General features: G+C 43.2%; 1 protein-coding gene across 1 annotated transcript in view; it reads left to right on the top strand.

Moving 5' to 3' along the window:
• DNAH12 (dynein axonemal heavy chain 12) overlaps positions 1-22,842 on the top strand; it is a 125,083-nt gene that overhangs the window by 67,924 nt on the left and 34,317 nt on the right. The window contains exons 40-51 of the mRNA XM_040995053.1: positions 941-1,240; positions 1,742-1,920; positions 4,716-4,908; positions 9,222-9,383; positions 10,888-11,082; positions 13,247-13,380; positions 14,867-15,029; positions 16,795-16,875; positions 17,189-17,365; positions 18,996-19,127; positions 21,054-21,143; positions 21,740-21,880. Coding sequence (XP_040850987.1) covers positions 941-1,240; positions 1,742-1,920; positions 4,716-4,908; positions 9,222-9,383; positions 10,888-11,082; positions 13,247-13,380; positions 14,867-15,029; positions 16,795-16,875; positions 17,189-17,365; positions 18,996-19,127; positions 21,054-21,143; positions 21,740-21,880 — 1,947 coding nt within the window. The remainder of the gene's footprint in view (positions 1-940; positions 1,241-1,741; positions 1,921-4,715; positions 4,909-9,221; positions 9,384-10,887; positions 11,083-13,246; positions 13,381-14,866; positions 15,030-16,794; positions 16,876-17,188; positions 17,366-18,995; positions 19,128-21,053; positions 21,144-21,739; positions 21,881-22,842) is intronic.

Genomic DNA, 22,842 nt, shown 5'->3' with positions numbered 1-22,842 from the left:
TCGGCATCCTCAGCGTGTGTCATCTCCGGCTCCGAGGCCAGAGCAGCCCCATCTCTGATGGTAAAAGGAATAAGAATGTGTTTGCAGGTAAGTCAGAGACCATCTCACCAATCCAAGCTTTCTGGAAGCCTGATACAATAGGATTCAATTTAAGACAACAGGAAGCTCTCCCCACAGTTGCTCTCCACTGGTTTCAGCACTATAGTGGTGCTGTGAACAAAACCTTAAGCAAAGAAGTAGTACGTTGATTCTGATACATAAAGGTGCTTCCGTCATCAAACTGGATGTTTGCATTTTAGGTACCTCCTGGGAAGGCAGGGGAGTTGATCAGCTAGAAAGAATTACAGAAAGAATTCTTTCCCCAATCTTTGAAGTTTTAAGACCTACTGTGTGTGGATGTTGGGTTGGGGAATGAGACTCAGAAAGCACACAGGATTTGTTTTTCTATTTTGTGGACTATTTGATAGAAGACTGAATTCAATTTCTTTGGTTTAAGCTTTGGTGAGTTCTCCATATAGTAAAAATAACGTTTATTTCTGTATTGTAACTAATAAGGTGAAGGAAGGGAAACGATTAAAAGAAAGGAGATCTACAGCAGACTGACTTTGAGACAAGAGTAGTCAAAAGGAAATTCTTTCCTCCTCTTTTTCATTGGGAAAGCTTTAGAGTGAGCTCCCACATTTTACTTTCTGGCATGGTCTTTTCCTGGGTTTGAATGTAATCAGATAATATGAGGTTCCCTCAACTCCATAGTGTCTGCTTGAGTACTGTCAGGAAGCGTGAATACTCCCGTGGAATGTGAGGCTGAGTACTGTCCAGTGCTCGAATCTGACAGGATGGATAAAAGGTGACAGGATCTGATAGGACAAGTAAAATGTCTTCCACGGCGGCACGCCTCGGCTGGTGATTGGCTTTGGCTTTGTTGTTTCTTCGTGCTCAGGTATACAAGCGATCCATGGAGAATCTTCTGCCCACTCCTGCAAAATCTCACTATACTTTCAACTTGCGTGATTTCTCGCGCGTCATCCAGGGCTGCTTGCTGGTCGAGAGAGACGCAGTGGAGAGCAAGCGCACCATGATCCGCCTGTTCGTGCATGAGGTCCTGCGGGTCTTCTACGACCGCCTGGTCAATGACGATGACCGCAGTTGGCTCTTCAAGTTAACCAAGCGTGTCATCAAGGAGCATTTTAAGGAATCATTTGATATGGTCTTTGCCCGACTGAGGGCAGATAACGCTCCGGTGAGTATAGTCAGTCATTAGAAACACAAGAAGTTAGAACGTAACAGTAATGTGAATGGTTACTATCAAGTAACCATTCTATCGTATTTAAAAATATGGTTGATTTTTGATGAATGCATCCTTTGAGGTTTTCTCTGTAAATAGGTATTTGAGATGTGTGTTCAGGGGAAAGTATGTTATTCCAGTTATTTGAAGAATAAAAGCTGCTATGATGGGGAGTACGCAGTATTATGGAGTTCATGACATGATAATATCCTGGGGCTCCTTAATGTCCAGTAAGTTGGATTCATACATAATGACTCCAACAAGGAACTTATAAAAAGGGAAAAATCTTTTTAAAAATCATGATTCATAAGGACATAATTGAAGGTATTCACTTTGTAATGTTTAAAAGAATCTCTGGTCATCATTGCATAACATGGATGACCAGTACATGCATTTTCTTCGTTATTTTAGAAAAGAATTTATAAGTGTTGTAATTTGTTGTTTTCCTGTCTGTAGATCACCGAAGCGGACTTAAGAAATCTCATGTTTGGTGATTACATGAACCCTGATCTTGAAGGAGATAATAGAGTTTATATTGAAATTCCAAGTATTCAGCAATTTAATGAGGTTGTAGACCAGTGCTTAGATGAGTACAATCAAACTCACAAGACAAGAATGAATCTTGTCATTTTCAGGTAATTAACAAACCTGACGTTGATGCTGAAAATTGCTATTTGTCAACTTTTATCGTGAAGTATTGAAAGCTTAGAAAAAAATGTGTAAAGAAAAATCTGCTGGATAACCTTGTAGCCATCATCCAGGTTAATGCATAAAGTGTGGTCATTTATTTGGGGTCTCCTGTTGTAACCAACCTTCCCTCACCCCATCCACTAGAGTAGTCAGAAGAAATTCCAATGTGCTGGCGCCATGGTGTAGTAGAATAAGCCTCTGTCTAGGGGCACCAGCATCCCATGTGGGCACCAGTTTGTATCCTAGCTGCTCCATTTCCAATCTAGCTTCCTGCCAATGGCCTAGGAAAGCTTTGGGTCGCTGCACCCACATGGGAGACCCAGAAGAAGCGCCTGGTTTCGGATAGGCTCAGCTCTGACCATTGTGGCCATTTGGGAAGTGAAACAATGGATATATCTCTGTCTCTCCATCTCTCTTATCTGTAACTCTGATTTTAAAAATAAAATCTTAAAAATAGAAAAATGTTTCTTTGGACTTGAACTGCACATAATGTATATAGTCTTATTTGTCATGTTTTATTTGTTTTTTTTTGGTAAAAATTTGTTTATTTGAAAATCAAAATTTCAGAGACAGGGAAATGGAGATCTTCTATTTCTTGGCTTACTTCCCAAATGGCCCAAACAGCAAGGACTGAGCCCATTCGAGGCCAGAAGACTGGAGCTGCTCCTGAGCCTCCTGTGTGATTGGAAAGGGGCCAAGAAGCTGGGTCATCTTCCACTGCTTTTCTCAGGCCATTATCAATGAGCTACATTAGATGTAGAGCAGCCAGGACTAGAACTGTCACCCGTATGGAGTACTGGCATGGCAGGCAGTGGCTTTACTTGCTACGCCCTAACATTGGCCCCTATTTTTATTATTTTTTAAACATTTACTTAAAAAGCACAGTTGCAGAGAGGAAGAAGCAGCGATCTTCCATCTACTGGTTGACTCCCCAAATGGCCACAGTAGCCAAAGCTGAACCCGGCTGAAGGCAGGAACCAGGAGCTTCATCCAGTTCTCCCACCTCGGTATAGTGAGCTGCTTTCCCAGGCCCTTAGCAGGGAACTGAGTGGGAAGTGGAATAGCCAGGACTTGAGTCCATATATGATGGTGGCGTTGTCGACAGAGGCTTATGCTGTTATGCCACAATGCTGGGCCCTTTCTGCTATTTTAAAAAAAAATTTTAATGTAACAGCATAGTGTTGTAAGATTTGTATGCAATAAAATAGAAGAATAAATTAACATATGTAGTTGTAGAAGCACAGTGTGCAGCTAATTTTCAACAGTGACATCAAAAACGACACTGGAGAAAGGATAGTCTCTCAAATGAATGGTGGTGAGAAAGCTAGGTTTGCACAATGGGGAGAACAAAATTGGCCTGTTCTCTTATACCATTCACAAGTATCAACTCAAAATGGGTAAAAGACCTAAGTGAAAGACGAGAAGCTATAAAACTGCTAAAACAAAGTAGGAGTTGCTTAACAGTAACCTTGGCAATGCTTTCTTGGATATCACAATGAAATATTGGGCTACAAAAGCAAAAATAAATCATTGGGACTACATAGAACTGAAAAGCATTTACATGAGAAAATGAAATGGTAGTCTTGGAATGGAAGAAATTATTTGCAAACCAGATAAGGAGCTAACATCTCTGGTTTATGAAGAACTCATAAGAAAACATGCACCCTGATTTTAAAATGGGCATGGATCTAGAATAGACATTTCTCCAAAGATGCCCTTGCGATGGCCAGCAGGTGCCTGAAGTGGTGCTCAGCCTCACTCCTTGCTTGGGAAATGTACAGCAGTGTACCTGACGCCACTCCACACTTACGAGGGTGGCTGTTAGTCTGCATGGTTTGACTTGCTCCATACTGTTGAGTCACAAACATGAACTTTTTACTACTGTATTGCAGCCTATTGCAATATAACCACAGTGTAGTTTGTCTGAGATAAACTTAGTTGTCTCTATTAATAGTTGTCACTATTGAAAAAAATAGGCTTTGAGCGTGGATATGCATGTGTGACAGTTTCTCTATGTTGTATTCCTACAAATGAGTTTATTGTGCCCTGGCATATGAGCATCTTCAAAGACTAAGTGTTGCCAAGATGCCTTCTAGTAATATTGAGAACTTCTATTATGCTTAACATTTGTCAACTGCTGGAACTGCCAAACTTTCTAAGTTTTTCCAGTCTAAGCAAAATGGGATGGCATCACATTGTGGATTTAAATTTAATTGGGCTAATTTAATTGCTTGTGAGGCTAATAAATTTGGTGTATTATGGATGAACAATTTTCTATGTCTTACACAGAAATTCTATTTAAAGATTGAAGAGATGATATCATAGAAATAGTAATCTATATATAATATGAATATTAGTATATATACTAATAAAATAACAGGCATTATAATATTATAGCATTATATCATAATACTATATAATCGATTGTATAGTATATGTATAATATGCACATTATATATGCTAGTATATACATATACTAAGTGCCAGTATAAGCAGCTATAATTTTATTTTTGTTCATGCTCTATATTAATTTCCTTGAATCCGAACTTGTAGTTTTTCTCTGCATCAAATGATTCCATTGTAGTTGCTTTTGAAAGAAAATCACAACTGTCTGATGACGAGCTCTCCAACAGTGAGATAACATGGGGCAGCAGTCACATCCTCCTCCTAGAAAAATCAATGATAGTCGCCCACAGTGACATCCATCTTGTGATGTTACAAGTCCGTTATTTGGTGGCAGGTACGTTTTGGAGCATTTGTCAAGAATCTGCCGGATCCTCAAGCAGTCGGGTGGAAACGCTTTGCTCGTTGGTCTTGGAGGAAGTGGCCGGCAGTCCTTAACTCGTCTGGCCACGTCCATGGCAAAAATGCAGATTTTCCAACCAGAGATCTCGAAGAGCTACGGTATGAACGAGTGGCGAGATGACATCAAGGTAAGGCATGGGAGAAGTGTGGTGTCTAATGCTGTGCCAGTACGTTCTGTGTCGCCGTGCGCTGTAGGTCCGGGTGCTGCTGATGGTGCTATCGACAGAGGGCCAGCTGCAGGAGCCGCGCAGTGCCCTGCTGGCCTTCTCTCCTTGGATAGGTACAGCAAGCGTGCGAGGGCAAGAGTGATATAGCTGATGAGAGGACTAACTCCACTCTCAGCTGCCCCGCCGTCGGCGGTGGTGCTGCTGCCCGGTGTGTCTTGGTTCTAGCTCAGGGATGGGCTTGCGGTAAATCTCCGCTCTTCAGCAGGCTGATGGGTGTGAACCTGCTAAGGATGGTGATTCAGAGGAGTGTGCCGTTGGTGTGGCCTTCATAGCAATCTTAACAGATTCTTCAGAGCTGTTTGGTTGTCCCTGAAACCGGCATAATGGGGGAGGGTACGTGCCTTGTGGTTTGCAATCCCCCAATACAGATGATCCGAAGTGAAACCAGGAAGGGAGAATTCCTGGGCTTGTTTCACTTTTACTGGCTCCTACACACTCGATCTGTCACGTCCTAAAAATAACCCAGAGGAATGGGCTTCACGTGGCTACTTACACCTGGAAATGGTAGAATCCAAGTTGATTATCAGAGAGATCTTTGCAAACAGAAATGAAACCATTGCATGTATAATCTTTGTGATGGTACTTCACAGGAGAAATGTTGACGCATGACTAGTGAGTGGTTTGGAAAGCAGCGTACTTCATGTGCCATTTCACGTAGCAAGAACACGAACTTGAAAGTCATCCAGTTCAGTTTTGTTTTTGTTTTAAGGGAACGCTTTTTTTGTTGTTGTTGTTCATAAGATTTGTTTTTATTTGAAAGGGTTACAGAGGGAAAGAGACAGAAATCTTCCATCTGCTGGTTCACTCCCCAAATGGCTGCAACAGCCAGAGCAGGGCTTATCCAAAGCCAGAAACCAGGAGTTTCTTCCAGGTCTCCCACGTGGGTATCGGGGGCCCAAGGACTTAAGCCATCCTCTGTTGCTTTGCCAGGCCTTAAGAAGGGAGCTAGATCAGAAGTGGAGCAGCCAGGACACAAACCAGCACCTACCTATATGGGATGTTGGCACTGCAGCCAGAGGCTTAGCATACTACTCCACAGTGCTGACCTGCTGGCCCCATCCAGTTCAGTTCTAATTCTTGACTTACCCAAATTCTTGGCTGTGTTTTCTGGGCATATTACTTAATCTTTCTGTATCTTAAGTACTTACGCAGTTTTTTAAGTACTTACGCATTTCTTCTAGGTTATCCAGTTTGTTGGTATACAATTATTCATAGCATTCTCTTATAATCCTTTTTTTTAAAAAAAAAAATCTCTGGCATTAGTTATTATGTTTTCTTATTAGTTTCTGCTTTTGTTTGAAGCTTCTTTCTCTCTGTGTGTCTCCCTATTAACCTAGCTGGTTTTGTCATTGTTTTTTATGTATTTTAAAAACTTAGTTTCATTGGGCCCAGTGCAATAGCCTTGCAGCTAAAAATCCTTGCTTTGCATGCGCAAGGGTCCTATATAGGTGCCAGTTTGTGTCCTGGCAGCCCCGCTTCCCATCCAGCTCCCTGCTTGTGGCCTGGGAAAGCAGTCCAGGATGGTCCAATGCCTTTGGACCCTGCACCTGCACGGGAGACCTGGGAAAGGCTCTGGGCTCCTGGCTTTGGATCAGCGCAGCTCTGGTTGTTGTGAACCCTTGGGGAGTGAATCATCAGGCAGAAGATCTTCCTCTCTGTCTTCCTCTCTATATCTGACTTTCCAATAACAATAAATAAATAATTTGAAAGCTTAGTTTGATTGATTTTTAATTGATTTTCCAGTCTATTACTTTTAACTATAGTCATTCTAGCGCCTAGTGTTGTGAAGTTGGATTGTTTGACATTTTTATTCTTTTTTATTTAAAATTATTGCAGCTATAAAGTTTCCTGTTGGCATCGGTTTTTGCTGTGTTGCATAGGTTTTGGTAGTACTTCTGTTATTATTTGATATTTTTAAAGTTCCCTTCTCATGTCTTCTTTGACCCACTGGTTGTTTAAGAACGTATTATTTATTTTCCATGTGTTTGTGTATTTTCCAGTTTTGCTTCTCAGTTCATACAATCTGAGTCTTTTAAAATCGCTCAGGACTTGCTCTGTGACCAAGCATGTCTGGAGAATGCTTCAGCTCCAGTTTATTCTGCTGCTGTTGAATCCAGTGTTCTGTGTCAATCTCGGGGCTAATTGATCTACATTGTTCCTGATTGGTTTTCCACAATCATTCTAGCCTCTCTTGAAACACGAGTGTTAAACTCTCTTACTCAAGTTTTGCCATCGACTTCTCCACTTAATTCAGTAAAGTTTGATTCATTTTGTTAACTCTGAAGTTGGTACACAAATGTTTATTATTGATCTTTATGGAGAATTACCCCTTGTGTTAATGTATAATGCCTTTCATTTTCTCTATATGTATCCTTGGGTCTGAGTGAGTCTCTTGTAAGCAGCATATTTTTAGGCCCAGTTTTTAGAAATCAATGAAGGGGCCAGCATGGTGGCATGGCAAGCTAAGCCCCAGCCTGCAGCAACAGCATCCCATAAGAGTGCCATTCCATGTCCCACCTGCTCCATTTCTGATCCAGCTCCATGTTCATGGTCTGGAAAACCAGCAAAGGATGGCCCAAGTGTTTGGCAGACCTGAAAGAAGCTGCAGGCTCCTGGCTTCAGATTGGCTCAGTTCTGGTCATGGCAGCCATTTGAGCAGGGTGCCAGTAGATGGAAGGTCTCTCTCTCTTCTCTCTGTGCATCTGCCTTTCAAATAAAAGGAAATAAATCTTTCCAAAAATCCATTTAATATTCTATTTCTGTTGGAATGGTATTCATTTACATTTCAAAGTAATAACTTGTATATGTGAAAAGATTTATTATTGCAGCCTTGATATTTGCTATCCATGTGTTCCATAGCTTTTTTATTTGTTTCTTTGCCTTTCTTCTTGCTTTGCTGATCTGCAAGATGGCTGTAGGCTTTGATTTCCTTCTCATTTCACTTTGTTTATCAGATATCTTCCTGGCAGTCACCACTGCTGTTGCATAAACAGTTTAATGTTGTGATAATCTATTTTAAGCTGGTAATAACTTCAGCTGCATCCAAAATTTCTATCCCTTACAACTCTACCACTTATCCATTCACTACTGATGATGCAAATTACATCTTTGTATATTACAAACCCATTAACATAGGTTTGTCATTTCTCTGTATGCTTTTGTCTTTTTGTCCATTACTTCACTGGGATTTGGGCGATTTTTATTGTTGTTGTTGAGTTTTTGTAGTTCCTTAAACATTCTAAGTGTTTATCTTTTGTCAGATGAATAGTTTGCATTCCCCAAATGGTCACAACAGCCAGCACTGAGCCAATCTAAAGTCAGGAGTCAGATTCTCTTTCTGGGTCTCCCAGGTGGGTGATGGGGCCCAAAGACCTGGGTCATACTCCACTGCTTTCCCAGGCCACAAGCAGGGAGCTGGGTGGGAAGTGGAGCAGCTGGGACACACACTGTTGGTCATTGGAATTGCTGGTGCTGCAGGCAGAATATTAGTAACTAAACCACTGTGTTGGTCCCCGGTCTCATTTTAACTCTGGAGATTTTAAACTCTGGAGATTTTAAATGATTTGCTCGCAAGTTCCTGAAATTCTACCAATCACTTCTAATAATCTATTCAAATCCTGTATGTTACTGAGTTCATATCTTTATTTGGGAGTTTTAGTTGCAATTGACAGAAGTAAACAAAAAATTCAACTCAAGTAGAAAAAGAGGGTGACAGACTGAGGCGTCTGGCACTGGAGCCTTGACAAGGCTAACAGGCGGGATTCAGATCAAGTCCTTGGTAAGTTTGGATCTCCTGGCACTGCTCTCCCCCATTTGGGTTTTAGTCCTGCAGGCTCACTCCTTGAGGGAAAACAGTTGGTCCCATGATGCTTAAATGATGACTTTACACCTTGTGTCTCAGGAGGACAGAAATTGTTTGGGTTTCTATCTCTGTCCCCCAAGTAAGCAGTGACTGGGCTCTGCTCCAATCTCACCCTTTCCCCTGAATTCATAATGATGTGTAGGCGACTGTGAACATGCTGACCCATGTGGGTCACTCACCTAACACATGGAGGAAATGAAGAGTTATTTCCACCAAAAGTGGAAAGAAGTACTGCCCTAAAGCCAAGGTGTTTTTATTTGAGAGTGAGAGAGAGAGAGAAGGAAGGGAAAGCACGACCCCCAGATAGCTGCTGCGTTCTGCTCAGGTGGTTTGTTTTGTTTTTTGGCCAAAGGGTCTGCTAAAGAGTGTGGGCGTGAAGGGCCAGAAGACGGTCTTTCTGATCACAGACACTCAGATCAAAGAGGAGGCTTTTCTGGAGGATATTGACAGTGTGCTCAACACCGGAGAAGTGCCTAACATTTTTGCTGCAGATGAGAAGCAGGAAGTGATGGAGGTAGGTGCTGCTGGGAGAGGGCTGTTCTCTGCCCAGCAGTCAGCCAAGCATGGGCAGGTGACTGTGGTCCTTAAGAGTTTGAAGTATGTAGGCTTACTATGTATCCTTTTATAGTGGATTGGAAATTGCTTCATAGTAGGTGTATTTTTATTTTGCTTCCTTTCTTCCTAATGATGGTAGTTGGACTCATGAGGTAGATGTTGTTTAGGATGCTTTAGGAATGCCTGGAGATCATAAATTCATCTCTTACAGTTACGTTGGTGACTTGATTTTCATGCTGCTTAGGTAGTTCTTGGGCTTACCAATGGGTAGCAAATCTTCCCAAAGTCTTAATGACACTGCTGACTTACAGCTCTGACCAATCTAAAAGTCATGCTTGGCAATGTGAGCCACAAGAATGCAGTTGGTAAAGTGTCCGTTACTGTCCGGTGTCCTGCACTGTGACCCCTCTAAGACTTGCTGTGTCAGGTCTCTGCCTGGTCACCCCCTTTTTGCTTAGTAACTCCTGGCGTCCCCAGAATGCATCTCTCACACCTGATGTTTCCTTCCCAGCCTCCTTCCCACGCCTCCTTCTGGCGTGACAAGGGCACACTGGTCATTAAGTTCCTCCAGCGGGGGCACAGATAACAGTTGCTCCTCTACAGGGTTGGTGTGGGGCCCGACACTCAGACAAGACAAAGTACCTTGGTGTCAGGCACTCAGAAGGCCCTCGTTAAATATCACATTACTACTACAAGCTCTAAGTGGGCCTGGAGAAAAGAGAAGAGAATTGACTTCTATTCTTAGCTTCTGCCTGGGAGGTATCAGAGCCAAGGGCAAGGGCAAGGCTGCGGGTGAGCCTCTTCATTCACAGGAATCTTTCCTCGACTCTCCCTTCCCAGGAGCAGCTGCGGGGATTTCCTTACCTTTGCCAGGCCTTCCTGCTTGCTTTAGCCATTGCCATCATTTTCCTACCCATTGTTTCCATGACCCTGCCATTTCTGTTCCATATTTGCATGTTTTACAATCCTTGGTATATATATATATTTTTTTTAATCTAACGATGAGGATTGTACTCCACTTGCCATTGCACAACCCAGGTTTCTTGCTGCTCTTCTCACAGCATGGACATGGGCATAGCCTGTTACTTTTAACAAGTTTATAAAATTACAATATGTGGATCTTTCATGTTTTTAAATGACTTCTAATGGACACTAGTTTCCTTCTCTTTTCTGTTAAAAACCAATACTGTATTACTGTCCTATACGTGCATGGGGTGGACTTTTGTGACTGTCTTTATAAGGTCAATTCCTGGCAGATATTTGCTTGTAAGTTACAGAATTTATAGTAAATTGCAGAGTAGGATTGGAAAAAACTTTTCTAAATATTAAGTATGTAAAAGCCATTCTGTTGACTTAAAATTGTAATGATATTTGCTGAAAAGAAGACTCTGTCATGTTCTAATATCCACACATCAGCTTGACAATTTTTATTTATGAAATTGTCATTTTCTGATCCTCCCTAGGGTGTTCGCCCGGTAGCCCAGGCTGGCCATAAGCACGAAGAACTCGGCCCCTTAGCCCTGTTTGCTTTCTTTGTGAATCGCTGCAAAGATAACCTGCATGTGGTCGTGGCCTTCAGCCCCATCGGGGATGCCTTTCGCAATCGCTTGAGGCAATTCCCTTCCCTCATCAACTGCTGTACCATTGACTGGTTTCAGGTTTGTGTGTGTGTGTGTGTGTGTGTGTGTGTTGCGCGCCAGGGATGGAAGGTATACCTAACTGTTGCCATTTTAAATCTTATTAAAGTTCCTATCATTTATATGTAGCAAATGTTTCCTGATGGCTCTCTCCAAGGACAGGAGAGTGCTCAGCACCAGGGCCTGATAAAGGATACAACTTCCCCACAGCATGCTCACACTCTAGCCTGGAAGTCAGGAAAAAAGAGTATTGATGTGTAAGAAGCAGGAGGAGTCAGTGTGAAGATGAGTATGTCACATAGAGGGATAGACTAGCAACCAACAGGAACAATATGCACGCTGGGCCCACAAATAATTTTTACATTCATGCATATAGGGAGTCTTCAGAAAGTTCATGAAAATGAGAATTATTAAAAAGCACACATAAGGGCCCAGCACAATGGCCTAGTGGCTAAGTCCTCGCCTTGCATGCCCAGGATCCCATATGGGTGCCAGTTCATGTCCCGGCTGCTTCACTTCCCATCCAGACTCCTATTTGTAGCCTGGGAGGGTAGTGGAGGATGACTTACAGCCTTAGCACCCTGTACTCACATGGGAGACCCAGAAGAAGTTCCTGGCTCTTGGCTTCAGATCAGCTCAGCTCCAGCATTGGAACCACTGGGGGGTGAACCAGGAGATGGAAGATTTTTCTCTCTGCATCTCCTCCTCTCTGTATATCTGCCTTTCCAATAAAAGTAGATTTTTTAAAAGCATGTATGTTTATTTAGCACACCACACACATACACATGCATACTTTTTTTCTCTGCATGATTGTCTCAGGTGACAGTAAGAGGCTGGCAATTCCCAAAGTATGCCACCAGTAAAATGGACCCTCAAGAATGCCAATACTGTACTGTGTGCTGTTCCCGCCTAAGGACCTAGAGCAGGGAAGGGCAGGAGCAAGGCCGAAGGCAGTATTGGTGCTTGCGCTCATCTTGCTAGTGTGTGTAAACAATTCCTGGTCAGTGGATCCCGAGATAAAGACGATTGTGGTGCTTTGGGGAGAAAATGTATTTCCCTCATCCATTGGGGGTGGGGGGGGAGAGTTCCATGATAGGAAAAGGCAGATGGCAGGGATGGCAGAGAAACTGTAGGAGATGGAGGAGACTGGGTAAGGAGCAAAATGAAGGAAACCTGAAGTTGAGGAATGCTGTCCTGGGCTTGGGGTGACAGGAATCCAAACTAAACATGTAAGGGGTTTTATTGTTGTTTTTCCCTTTCTGCAAAAAAAAAAAAAAAAAAAAAAAATCTGAAGGCAAGCAGAGTTGGGGGTGTTTGTAGCTTAACAGTCATCTGGATCCCAACATTTTCTGCTTTAAGTTTCCTTAGCAGGTGATTTCTATTCTCAAAGTCTACTCATGATCACAGGAAGCTGCCAGGCCTCCCCCTTTCACAACTCTGTTCCAACAGATGGAATAACAATAGCAAAAAGGACACTTGCTGGGCAGTCTACAGCCATCTAAAGAACCTTCTCTTGGTTCTACCCAGCAACTGCTTGTATGTCACTGCTTATTTGAAATTGCAGGGGCAGCTGGGTATTGTAGCCTTTTAGCTGAGCAAAAGGGTACTGATACTTGTTTATATAATGTTAGCCTCAGTTGCAACTTTAACACATAAGATTGAAAGACCAAACCCATGCCACGGCCCCAGTTCCTCTAATTTTTCTTTCTTTCTTTCTTTTTTTTTTTTTTGGAGATGTATTTATTTATTGGAAAGGCAGGTCAGATTTACAGAGAGAAGGAGAGACAGAAAGATCTTCTGCCCCCTGGTTCATTTCCCAAATGGCCACAACAATCAACAATCAGAACTGAGCTGATCTGAAGCCAGGAGCCACGAGCTTTTTCTGGGTGCAGGGCCCCAAGGCTTTCCCAGGCCTCAAGCAGAAAGCTGGACGGGAATTGAAGCAGCCAAGACACAAACCAGTTGGTGCCCATATAGGATCCCAGTGATTGCAAGGCAAAGATTTAGCCACTGAGTCATTGCACCCGGACCAGTTCCCCTAAATCTATTTTCCCTTAGAAAGCTTTGAAGTTGTTTTTTTTTTTTAAGCCCAAATTCTTCCCCCGGAGGCAGTCACCTGACCTCGTATTTTGAGTGGGACTTGGCATCTTACATTTCCGGAATTTTTCACTTTTCCTTTCTCTAGCCGTGGCCTGAAGATGCCCTTGAACGTGTAGCTGTGAAATTCTTGGAGTCGCTGGAGCTTACTACGGCTGAACGGGAAGAGGTGGTGCCGATCTGCAAGCACTTTCACACCTCCATCAGGAGTCTTTCAGAAAGGTTAGTATTGCCCTTCTTGACAGCACAGTGATGCTTTGTATCTGAAAACATCTCTTCTTGTGGAAGTCCAAAATGTTCACGATTTCTGTGTCTTCTAAATCTTGCTGATCACATATTAGGACTAGAAAAGTCCCTAATCTGGTTCAGTAATAGGGGCAACTTATTAGAAGGTGCAGGACTGTGTGCAGAACGCACCTGGCTCTCGGAAGTGAACGGGAGCCGGTGGTAGGAAGATGCCAGACGCCTAGGAACACTCTGCTTCACAGTCCTGCTCTCCTGCGGTTCCGCTCTCTCCTTTCTCTCAGCTAACAGACTTTTTTTTGCATGCCAATGCATTTAGAGAAACTGGTGCCTCTACTCTGCGACTTTTTTTTTTTATGGATTTTTTTTTTAATTGGAAAGTCAGGTATACAGAGAGAGAGGAAGATCTTCCATCCACTGATTCACTCCCCAAGCGGCCACAACGGCCAGAGCTGAGCCAATCCAAAGCCTGGAGCTTCTTCCTGGTCTTCCACACGGGTGCAGAGTCCCATGGCTTTGGGCCATCCTCAACTGCTTTCCCAGCCACAAGCAGGGAGCTGGATGGGTAGCGGGGCCACCAGGACACAAACCGACACCTATATGAGATCCCGGCACGTGCAAGGCGAGGACTTCAGCCACTAGGCTACCACACAGGGCCCTCTGCTGTGACGTTTACTAACATAATCAGAGACAAATAGGGTGTTTCTATCTCCTTATTCCAAATGTACTACCACATGGCATAGCTTTGTTTGGGTCCAGTGCCCAGCCATGGTCTGATCAGCAAGTTTCTTAGATGAGACATAATTACAGAGCCACCAGGTAGAATTCCCTAGAGAAGGCAGCTGATTGGTGGGTTATAGATAACCCGTAGTGTCACATCATCCCTGTTCACATTTGAGATCTGCATTTCAAGGTGCGTTTATCTATGTGCTCATGCTATATTGCTTATCCAGAGATGTGCATCCGGCCAGCTGACGTTGGCTTGACCAGTGGCACCCATTTAGTGGGCTGTAGTTGGCCGACTTACCACGATATACCATTGCTTCCATTGTCTCTGCAAGTATGTGTGATGGCCATATCCCAGTCAGCCTGCACGTGGCCCCTTGTCCACGGAACTCTGACCCCGGCTTGCTGTCCTGTGCACAGTCCGCTGTCCTACTAAACTTGCCCAACTTACCCAGCATCAGGGGGCCCACCCAAGGTCAGATTCAACTGTCTGTAATTCACCCCAGGTGGACATCCTCACTGACTTGTGCTTTTTAAATGTAGTAACTAGAATTTGCTATCTTGTTGACAAGAAATTAAGATGTAATTATGGCTATAATTCTAGAGTCACAAATTTCAGGTATGGGACTGAGCAATTTCTGTGTCAAATTTTATTACTACATACTCGTTGCTGTTGTTTTGAACTGACCTTTTTTGTGAAATCAGTAGCTCACAGCAAACTGTCATCTGCATCTTGTAGGTTCCTGCAAGAGTTAGGACGGCACAACTATGTTACTGCCACTTCTTATCTTGAACTCATTGGCTCCTTTCAAGAGCTTTTGACTAAGAAACGACAGGCTATTATGGAGGCAAAGCAACGATATGTGAATGGGCTTGACCAACTAGCTTTTGCAGAGTCTCAGGTAAATTTCACGAACTGCTCAACATGCTCATTTGCGCTGAGCAATAGAAGCACGGCAAGAGCTACTGATGCCGCAGATTGCCTCACCTGCCGGGGCTGTGTCTTTCCTGTGCATTCCCTCAGTAACTCAGCACGACAACTCCGCAAGGGGACACCTTCATGGTCCTCATTCTACAGATCAGTACAGTAAGTTTTAAGAGCTTTAATAAATTGCCAAGACAGCATGGACTCAAAAACATCCTGCTTTCATTTCATTTCATTTTTTATATTTGAGAACATATTTTAACTCTCAGTTGCTTTTATTTTTAGAATAATTTTTTTAAATATAAGATTTCATAATATAAAATTAAGTAATTTTTAAAGTTTTATTAGAAAGGCAGATTTAGAGAGAAGGAGATGCAGATAGGGAGTGAACCAGTTGACAGAAGATCTAAGTGGACACAATGGCCAGATCTGAGCTAATCTGAAGCAAGAAGCCAGGAGTTTTTTTTAGGTCTCCCACATGGATGCAGGATCCCAAGGCTTTGGGCCATCCTTGATTCCCTTCCCAGACCGCAAGCAGGGAGCTGGATGGGAAGTGGAGCAGCCGGCATGAACCCATGTGGGATCCTGGGTCATGCAAGGTGAAGATTTAGCCACTAAGACATTGTGCCAGGCCCAAGATTTCACGTTCCACAATAGCAATGGGTTAATTTAATGCAAGATGGAGCTTGCATTGTTATTCAATGGGTTAAGCCGCTGCCTGCAGCATGGCATGCCATTTGGATGCCAGTTGAGTCCTGGCTGTTCCACTTCTGACCCAGCTCCCTGTTGATGCATATGGGAAGACAATGGAAGATGAACGAAATGCTTGGATACCTGCACCTGTGTGTCCTGTGTGTAAGACCCAGAGGAGGCTCCTGGCTCTGGCCTAGCCCAGCCTGCCTGTTGTGGTCATTTGCAGGGTCGGGGAGGGAAGGAAGGGGAGCAAGCAGTTGGAAGATTCTTTCTCTCTCTCCTCCTTCCCCCACCATAGCTCTGCCTTTTAAATAAAGAAAGAAATCTTTTTTTTTTAAAGATTTATTTTTATTATGTTTTTATTGGAAAGGCGGATATACAGAGAGGAGAGACAGAGAGGAAGATCTTCCGTCCGATGATTCACTCCCCAAGTGAGCTCAACGGTCGATGCTATGCTGATCCGAAGTCAGGAGCCTCTTCCGGGTCTCCCACACGGGTGCAGGGTCCCAAAGCTTTGGGCCGTCCTCGACTGCTTTCCCAGGCCACAGGCAGGGAGCTGGAAGGGAAGTAGGGCTGCCGGGATAGAACTAGTGCCCATATGGGATCCTGGGCGTGCAAGGTGAGGACCTTAATCACTTGCGCCACCGCGCCGGGCCCTAAAGAAAGAAATATTATGAAATATTTGAGATAAATTCTGTGTGACATACTTTTTACTACAATGACTCCATGTATGTAAAGTTTTTAAATGAGTCAGTGTTAATAATAGTTATTAGTGTTAGCTCACCATAAATAATAGGGATTTGGCTGGTGGGTTCATCACAGTATAGCAGGAAAGCGTCCGGCTGCCACCTGTCTTTCTGTGACTTCCAGACAGTCTTCTATGAAGAAAGCTTCACAAAATCATTTTGTTGATCTTGCACAAAGACTGGAGGAAAAAGTTGAGACTTTACTGCCCTGATCGTTTATGACACATTCAAATTTCTGTTTCCTGTGTTCGGTTTCAGTCACCAGTGTAGCAATGGAAATTTAATGAGAAATGTTCTATTTAGGTTGGCGAAATGCAAGCGGAGCTTGTTCAGTTACAGCCCAAGTTGGAGGAAGCTAAGATTGAAAATGCACATATGATGCAGGTAGAGTATCTTGAGTGCTTCTTATTGATGTTGAAGGACAAGTGAAGTATGTAAAATTGACCTTGAAGGTGAGCCTGAATTTTGGCAATGGCAGTTGGGGGACTTTGCCCTTTGGTGCTGACCGTCTGTCCCATTGGGTTCCATGTGGATGTGGTGATTTGTGACTGGAGGACCAAAGCCCACTTCCAAACACACTCACATGTGCCTGCATTTCTCTCCATGTTTATCCTTGAATTGTGTGTTCTCTTGGGTTTTAGAGACTGGCAGAATGATTGTAGAAGTACCTTTATTTCTTTCTCCTTCTTTTCTTGAGGTCATTGAGATCGAGTCTGCGCAAGTAGAAGCGAAAAGGAAGTTTGTGAAATTGGATGAAGAGATAGCTAGTGGGAAGGCCGATGAGGCTCAAGCTCTGAAAAATGAATGTGAAAGTGACCTTGCTGAGGCCATCCCAGCCCTGGAGGCAGCTCTGTCTGCACTGGACACGCTTAAGGCAAGTGTCGGAACTGGCTGCCTGTGGACTGAGCATCCACAAGGTGAAACTCCATGGGTTCTCGGTGGGTGAGATAGGATTCTGTCTCCGGGAATGGCATTCTGTCATTTTTGTTCACTTGAGACCCTTGCTATTCAGCTCTTCTTAGGTACTTTGTTACGTTTTTGCTTTTCACATGCTGTTCATAACCTTCACCAGGGTAATCTCACAGAATCAGGACTGGCCATCCTGGGGAGGCCACATGGACCAGGAGGCATGTGTAGGTCGGATGGGGAACTGCCCCTTCTGCAGCTTCCCACGCTGTCTGCCCAGAACAACTTCAAGGTCACGTCCGGCACAGCTGTGACTGGCACCTGTCTGCCCCACACTGTGTGGTGTGTAACTTTTGAGAGGGTCTCTGGGCTCGGGACTCAATAGCCTCAGCAAGCAGAACAGTGGAGCCATGTCTGCTGACTAGGGGAAGCCTGAGAGAAAAGAATGACAGCTCTTGACCTTCAGTCCCACCCTTGGACCCTTGTTTGCTTTCCTAGCCAGTGCCTTAGCTTTCCTGGAAGGGACCCCCAAGATTGTAAATTCAACCCATTCAGAATCTTGCAGGGTCAAACTCTGATCTTTGGTTACATCAGCCCTGTGGTTCAAAGACAAGAGATTTTGCTATTTATGGAGACTGATGACCTCACTGTGCCTTGAACCCCTGAGTTTATCAGATTCTTTCTTTATTCTCTCTGAAACAATGAAAATCCACGTGCTGCCCCCATTGCTCTCTCTTCATTCTGTCCTTACAGGTTCAGGACAGCATTTGATTTGATAAAGCTATTAGCTTTTTTCACCACAAACCCAAAATACCAGACACAATAAGTGAGCCACATGATATGTCTTTATTGCTGTAGGGCAATATGTGGATACGTGCTGCCAAAGTGAGCACTAAATTAAGGTTCTTAACCTGGGGTCTATGTACGGGTTTGGCATGTGATTGGATATATGCAAAAATGTTTTTTTCTGGAGGGTTCATACTTGTCGTCTTCATATAATTTGTAGAATTCTGACCATTTAGAACTTTTAGTCTGAGCTAATTTCTCTTTTGGTGATTTTTTTTTTTCATAAGCATGGTATCCATCAGCTTTTCATTACTATAATGAAATATTTCACAAGCTACTTAGGAAGGAAAGAGATTTATTTTGGCTCAGGGTTGAAGAGACCAAGGTCAAGCAGCTCCAATATTGGTGTGGTGAAGGGTGCCTACTGGCAGAGTCCTAACGTGGTCCAGAGTGGCACTTGACAAGAGGGAGCACAAGTATTTGTATGGTTTCTTAAAAAGTCACCAGGGCTCAATCATGCGGTCCCAATTGTCATTATCCAATCCAATCACTTTCCAAAGGTCCTACCTGGTAAACCCCATAATGGGATTAAGATTCTACCCTGGTAGAACCCTCAACGTTAGACTGGGGGACTGAGCCATTAACACATGGGTCTTTGGTGAACAGTCAACTAATCCAAACTAATGTCTAAACCATGACAACCACACAAAACAACATTTAAATGGAACAACATCTCCCCAATGTTACTTTAATAGCTTTCATTATTAAAAAGCAAGCTACTCTGAAGAGGTCCCCATTTTCTTTTGATTTAGCCAGCTGATATTGCAATTGTGAAATCAATGAAGAATCCTCCATCTGGCGTTAAACTGGTCATGGCTGCCATTTGTGTCATGAAAGATATAAAACCAGAAAAAATTTCAGACCCTTCGGGAACTGGAGGCAAGGTAATACCTGCACAGACTTAAATCATGTTCATAAATGCACACAACTTTTTTTTTTGGCAGCAATTTGTATCTAATTAAATATTGGCAGTCCTCAATCCAGGGAAGAAAAGATGAGCTAGATTTGACTATGAGCCTTTGGGTGACATTTGACTTCCAAAGCAATATCCAAGCCATACAAATGTGTTTTAGGGTAAGGCTAAGACAATATAGTGCCAGGAAAATACGGTTCTAGCTGCTCCCAGTACCTTTGCTGTCTGCGTGGGAATTCCCCAGGATCATGTGTTGGAAATGAATGAACACTGGGAATATTTGCATTTTCCCAGCTAAGATTTTTGAAAATGTGACCTGTAGATGCTGATTCTGAGCATTTGAACGATTCTGCCGATTCAATTACTGTGACATTGCTGAAATCAAGTGTTCTTGCGTCATAATATCTGCATCCATAAATCCTGACTCCACTGGTGGTGTGACCTTGGACAAGGTGCTTGACCTCAGTGACAGTCTGTAAAAGCAAAAACCATAGCACCTTTCTCACAAAGTCAGTGTGAGGACTGGATTAGTTAATAATACTCATAGAAATCTCTGACGTACAAAGTCTCATACCCGGTAAACACACTGTTGTTAACCTAACACTGTGTCCATATTAACCTAAATTTACAGATTGGTTTATTCAAATTTGTATAATGCCTGAACTTGCACATTAAATTGGCCATTTTATTCTTCAATGAGATAATACAGGAAATAACTAGGTTTTTACCGAGTTACTCTCATCACACACACACACACACACACACACACACACACACACACACCCCTCTTTATAGGGCTTCTGGACATCAGAAAAAGAGCATTCTGCTAATAGCTCAGCATCTTTTACCAGCACATTCCTTACCCCAGAACTGGCCAAACAATATGTAATTTCTGGCTCTGTGTGGGCTCTTGTTTTATTTCATTTGGAGATCATATTAAGGTAAGGAATTTATCTCAAAACAAAAGCATGTTTGCTGCTTTTCTTGCTTGAAAATCAAAGAAAAGGGAAAACAAAAGTAACAAAAATTTCTCTTTTTTAAGTTTAATTTTGATAGAATTTATGCCAGTTGTATTTCTAAAGTTTTCAAAAAATAATCATATCATTTTCCTTTATGTTTAATTTGAGAAACATACAGAGAGAAAGAAAGGTAGGCACAGCTCCCATTCCTTGGTTCTCTCCCCAGATGCCCACAGTATCCAGGGAACTGGCCAAGCCAGTGCTGGCAGCTAGGAACTTGCTCCAGGCCCCCCACGTGGGTAGCAGGAAGAATTGCTCCAGCCATCACCACTGCCTCCAAGAGTCCTTCACTGGTAGGGATCTAAAGTCTGGAGCTAGAACCAGGAGCCAAAGTGGCTTTTTAAAAAGCAGTTATTTCTTTGAGTCTTAGAGATACACAGAGAGAGGGAGAAACAGAGATATCGTCCATCCCCTACAACAAACCAGGAGCCCAGAAACTCCACCCGGTGTCCTGCTTAGATGGCTGGGGGCCCAAGTACCTGCCTTGCCAGGCACATCAACAGACGTGCTGGATCAGCAGTAGAGCAGCCAGGACTCAAATTGGTTGGTCCTCATATGTGATTCCGGCATCCCAGGCAGAAGTTTAACACACTCTGACACAACACCAGCCCCACACCCAGCCATCTTAATCAGCAGGCTAAACACCTATTCTTTCAAAATAAGTTTTTTTTTATTACAATTTCACTCTGCAAGTTCATGTACATGTTTTAAATTTTTCACATCTTGCACATATTCTCGAATACAGGAGTCTTAGCTTCCAGGGAGCATTTTGAACGTTAATGTGTAATTTCTCTTGCTAACATATCTTCAATTTCAGGAAAGAATTGATTTGTGGCATATTTAATCACACGTAAAATTTCCATACATTTTATTTATAGATACTAGATTACTGGGGACCTAGCAAAAAACTTCTGGGAGATATGAATTTCTTAAGAGACCTGAAAGAATATGACAAGGACAACATTCCCGTGAGTCGCATTGGATTTCTTTCTGTAAATGTCACTGTCACAAGATGTGTGAGATCTCTCACACTGTTTTATCAACTTTAGGAAGAGGGCCCATTTTTTAGAATCAAGATGATTAAACAAGGGATAGTATGTTTGTGAATGACTGTAGATTTCATGACGTATGGAGCCAGCCTCCTTTCACATAATTAGAAATTTACCTAAGAATTATGCTTTACATGCATACAGAGAACTTGAAAGAGTTCTCTGTCATATGATAGATTACTTAAGAAACCTACAACAGATTAAAAGAGTGGCACATCTTTCCCCATCCATATTCTAATTTATTTGCTTGCTTATATTTAATTGTTCCTCTCCCTTTTGTCTTTTTTTCTCTTAATTCACAAGAGTCTTTTAGTATTTTGGAAGGAAACATCTTGCCTCAACATCCGGGATCAATTTGCACATTTTACTCACAATTTTCTTGTGTTTCTATGATAGTTTTCCTCCTTCTTAACTTTTTTCGTACAGATGTTTTTATTGTCTGGGTTTTTTTTTTTTGTCACCTTGAGTTGTGGGTCCTATACTAAGATTGTGAAGCCCTCCTCGTTGTTGTTCAGGTGGCCATCATGCAGAAGATTCGTGGTGAATACTTGACGAACCCTGAATTTGACCCCCCCAAGGTTGCCAAAGCATCTTCGGCAGCTGAGGGGCTGTGTAAGTGGATCATGGCCATGGAAGTGTACGACCGGGTCGCAAAGGTATTTTGAGAATCAGCACAACCGTCTTCTGCCTAAATTTTCCCCAGAAACTAAAATCTGTGCATGTATTTGCAAGTTAAATTACTCAGAGTGATTGCAGGGAGAACATATCCTGCCACGTGGATGGCACTCCTAGCGGGGAGGCAAGAACTCGGCTCTGGCACCTCCTGGCTGGGGGACGCAGTGATCCTTAACACTGATCACACTGGACTTGCCTGGCCCGGCCAGGCCCCAGTCGTTACAGCCATGTGAAGAGTGAACCAGTGGATGGAAGCTGTCCTTCTCTCCTTCCCTCTTTCTCTGTCACTCTGTCTTTCAGGCTGCAACAACTGGGGAGATGAGCCTAAATGAGACAGAACACCTGCCTGTGGAGGGTAGAGACTTCATCAGAGCATTGTAAATCAATAAAGAAATGGCATTAATTTTATCTGGGATGTCCTGTTAACTTTCTTATGTCCCATGTGGTAGTATCACAGCAGGTCTGCTAGCGTGCCACAGGGCATATAGAATTTTCTGGGTCGTTTCCACAATGCAGAAAAACCAGAACCCCCTGGCTCATTTCTGCCTTCCAAACCTGCAGTTCTTCACTGCCTCTCTCATTCTGATGCAGCTGCCCCATTTGAAACAGGAGGGAGAGGGGAGCGATCCAGCAGCGTCCCTTCCAAAGCCAAAAGCAGAAGGAGCAACTTCCCACTTGCTGTCTTGTTAGTGCAGGTGTCCGTCCCTCCAGGTTTCAGTCCAAAGGAGGCTACTCTGCACATTTGGCATCCGGCACTTGCTCGCTCTTTCCTCTCAACTTAATCCAGCTCCATTCATAGCACTGTACCAGAAGGGGGTCGGGTCCGCCCTCCTGCTGATTTGGACATCTTGAAAAATCCCTTTTACTAGTAGCTTGTAGTACATTCACTGAAGAAATTTGCCAAATCCTGTTCTTGGCAGACGAAGGAGCCTAACAAGATATT

Source organism: Ochotona curzoniae, unplaced genomic scaffold, assembly GCF_017591425.1.
Source record: "Ochotona curzoniae isolate NIBS_2020 unplaced genomic scaffold, NIBS_Ocur_1.0 contig_908, whole genome shotgun sequence".
NCBI lineage: Eukaryota > Metazoa > Chordata > Mammalia > Lagomorpha > Ochotonidae > Ochotona > Ochotona curzoniae.
This window is presented reverse-complemented; position numbering and strand designations above follow the sequence as displayed.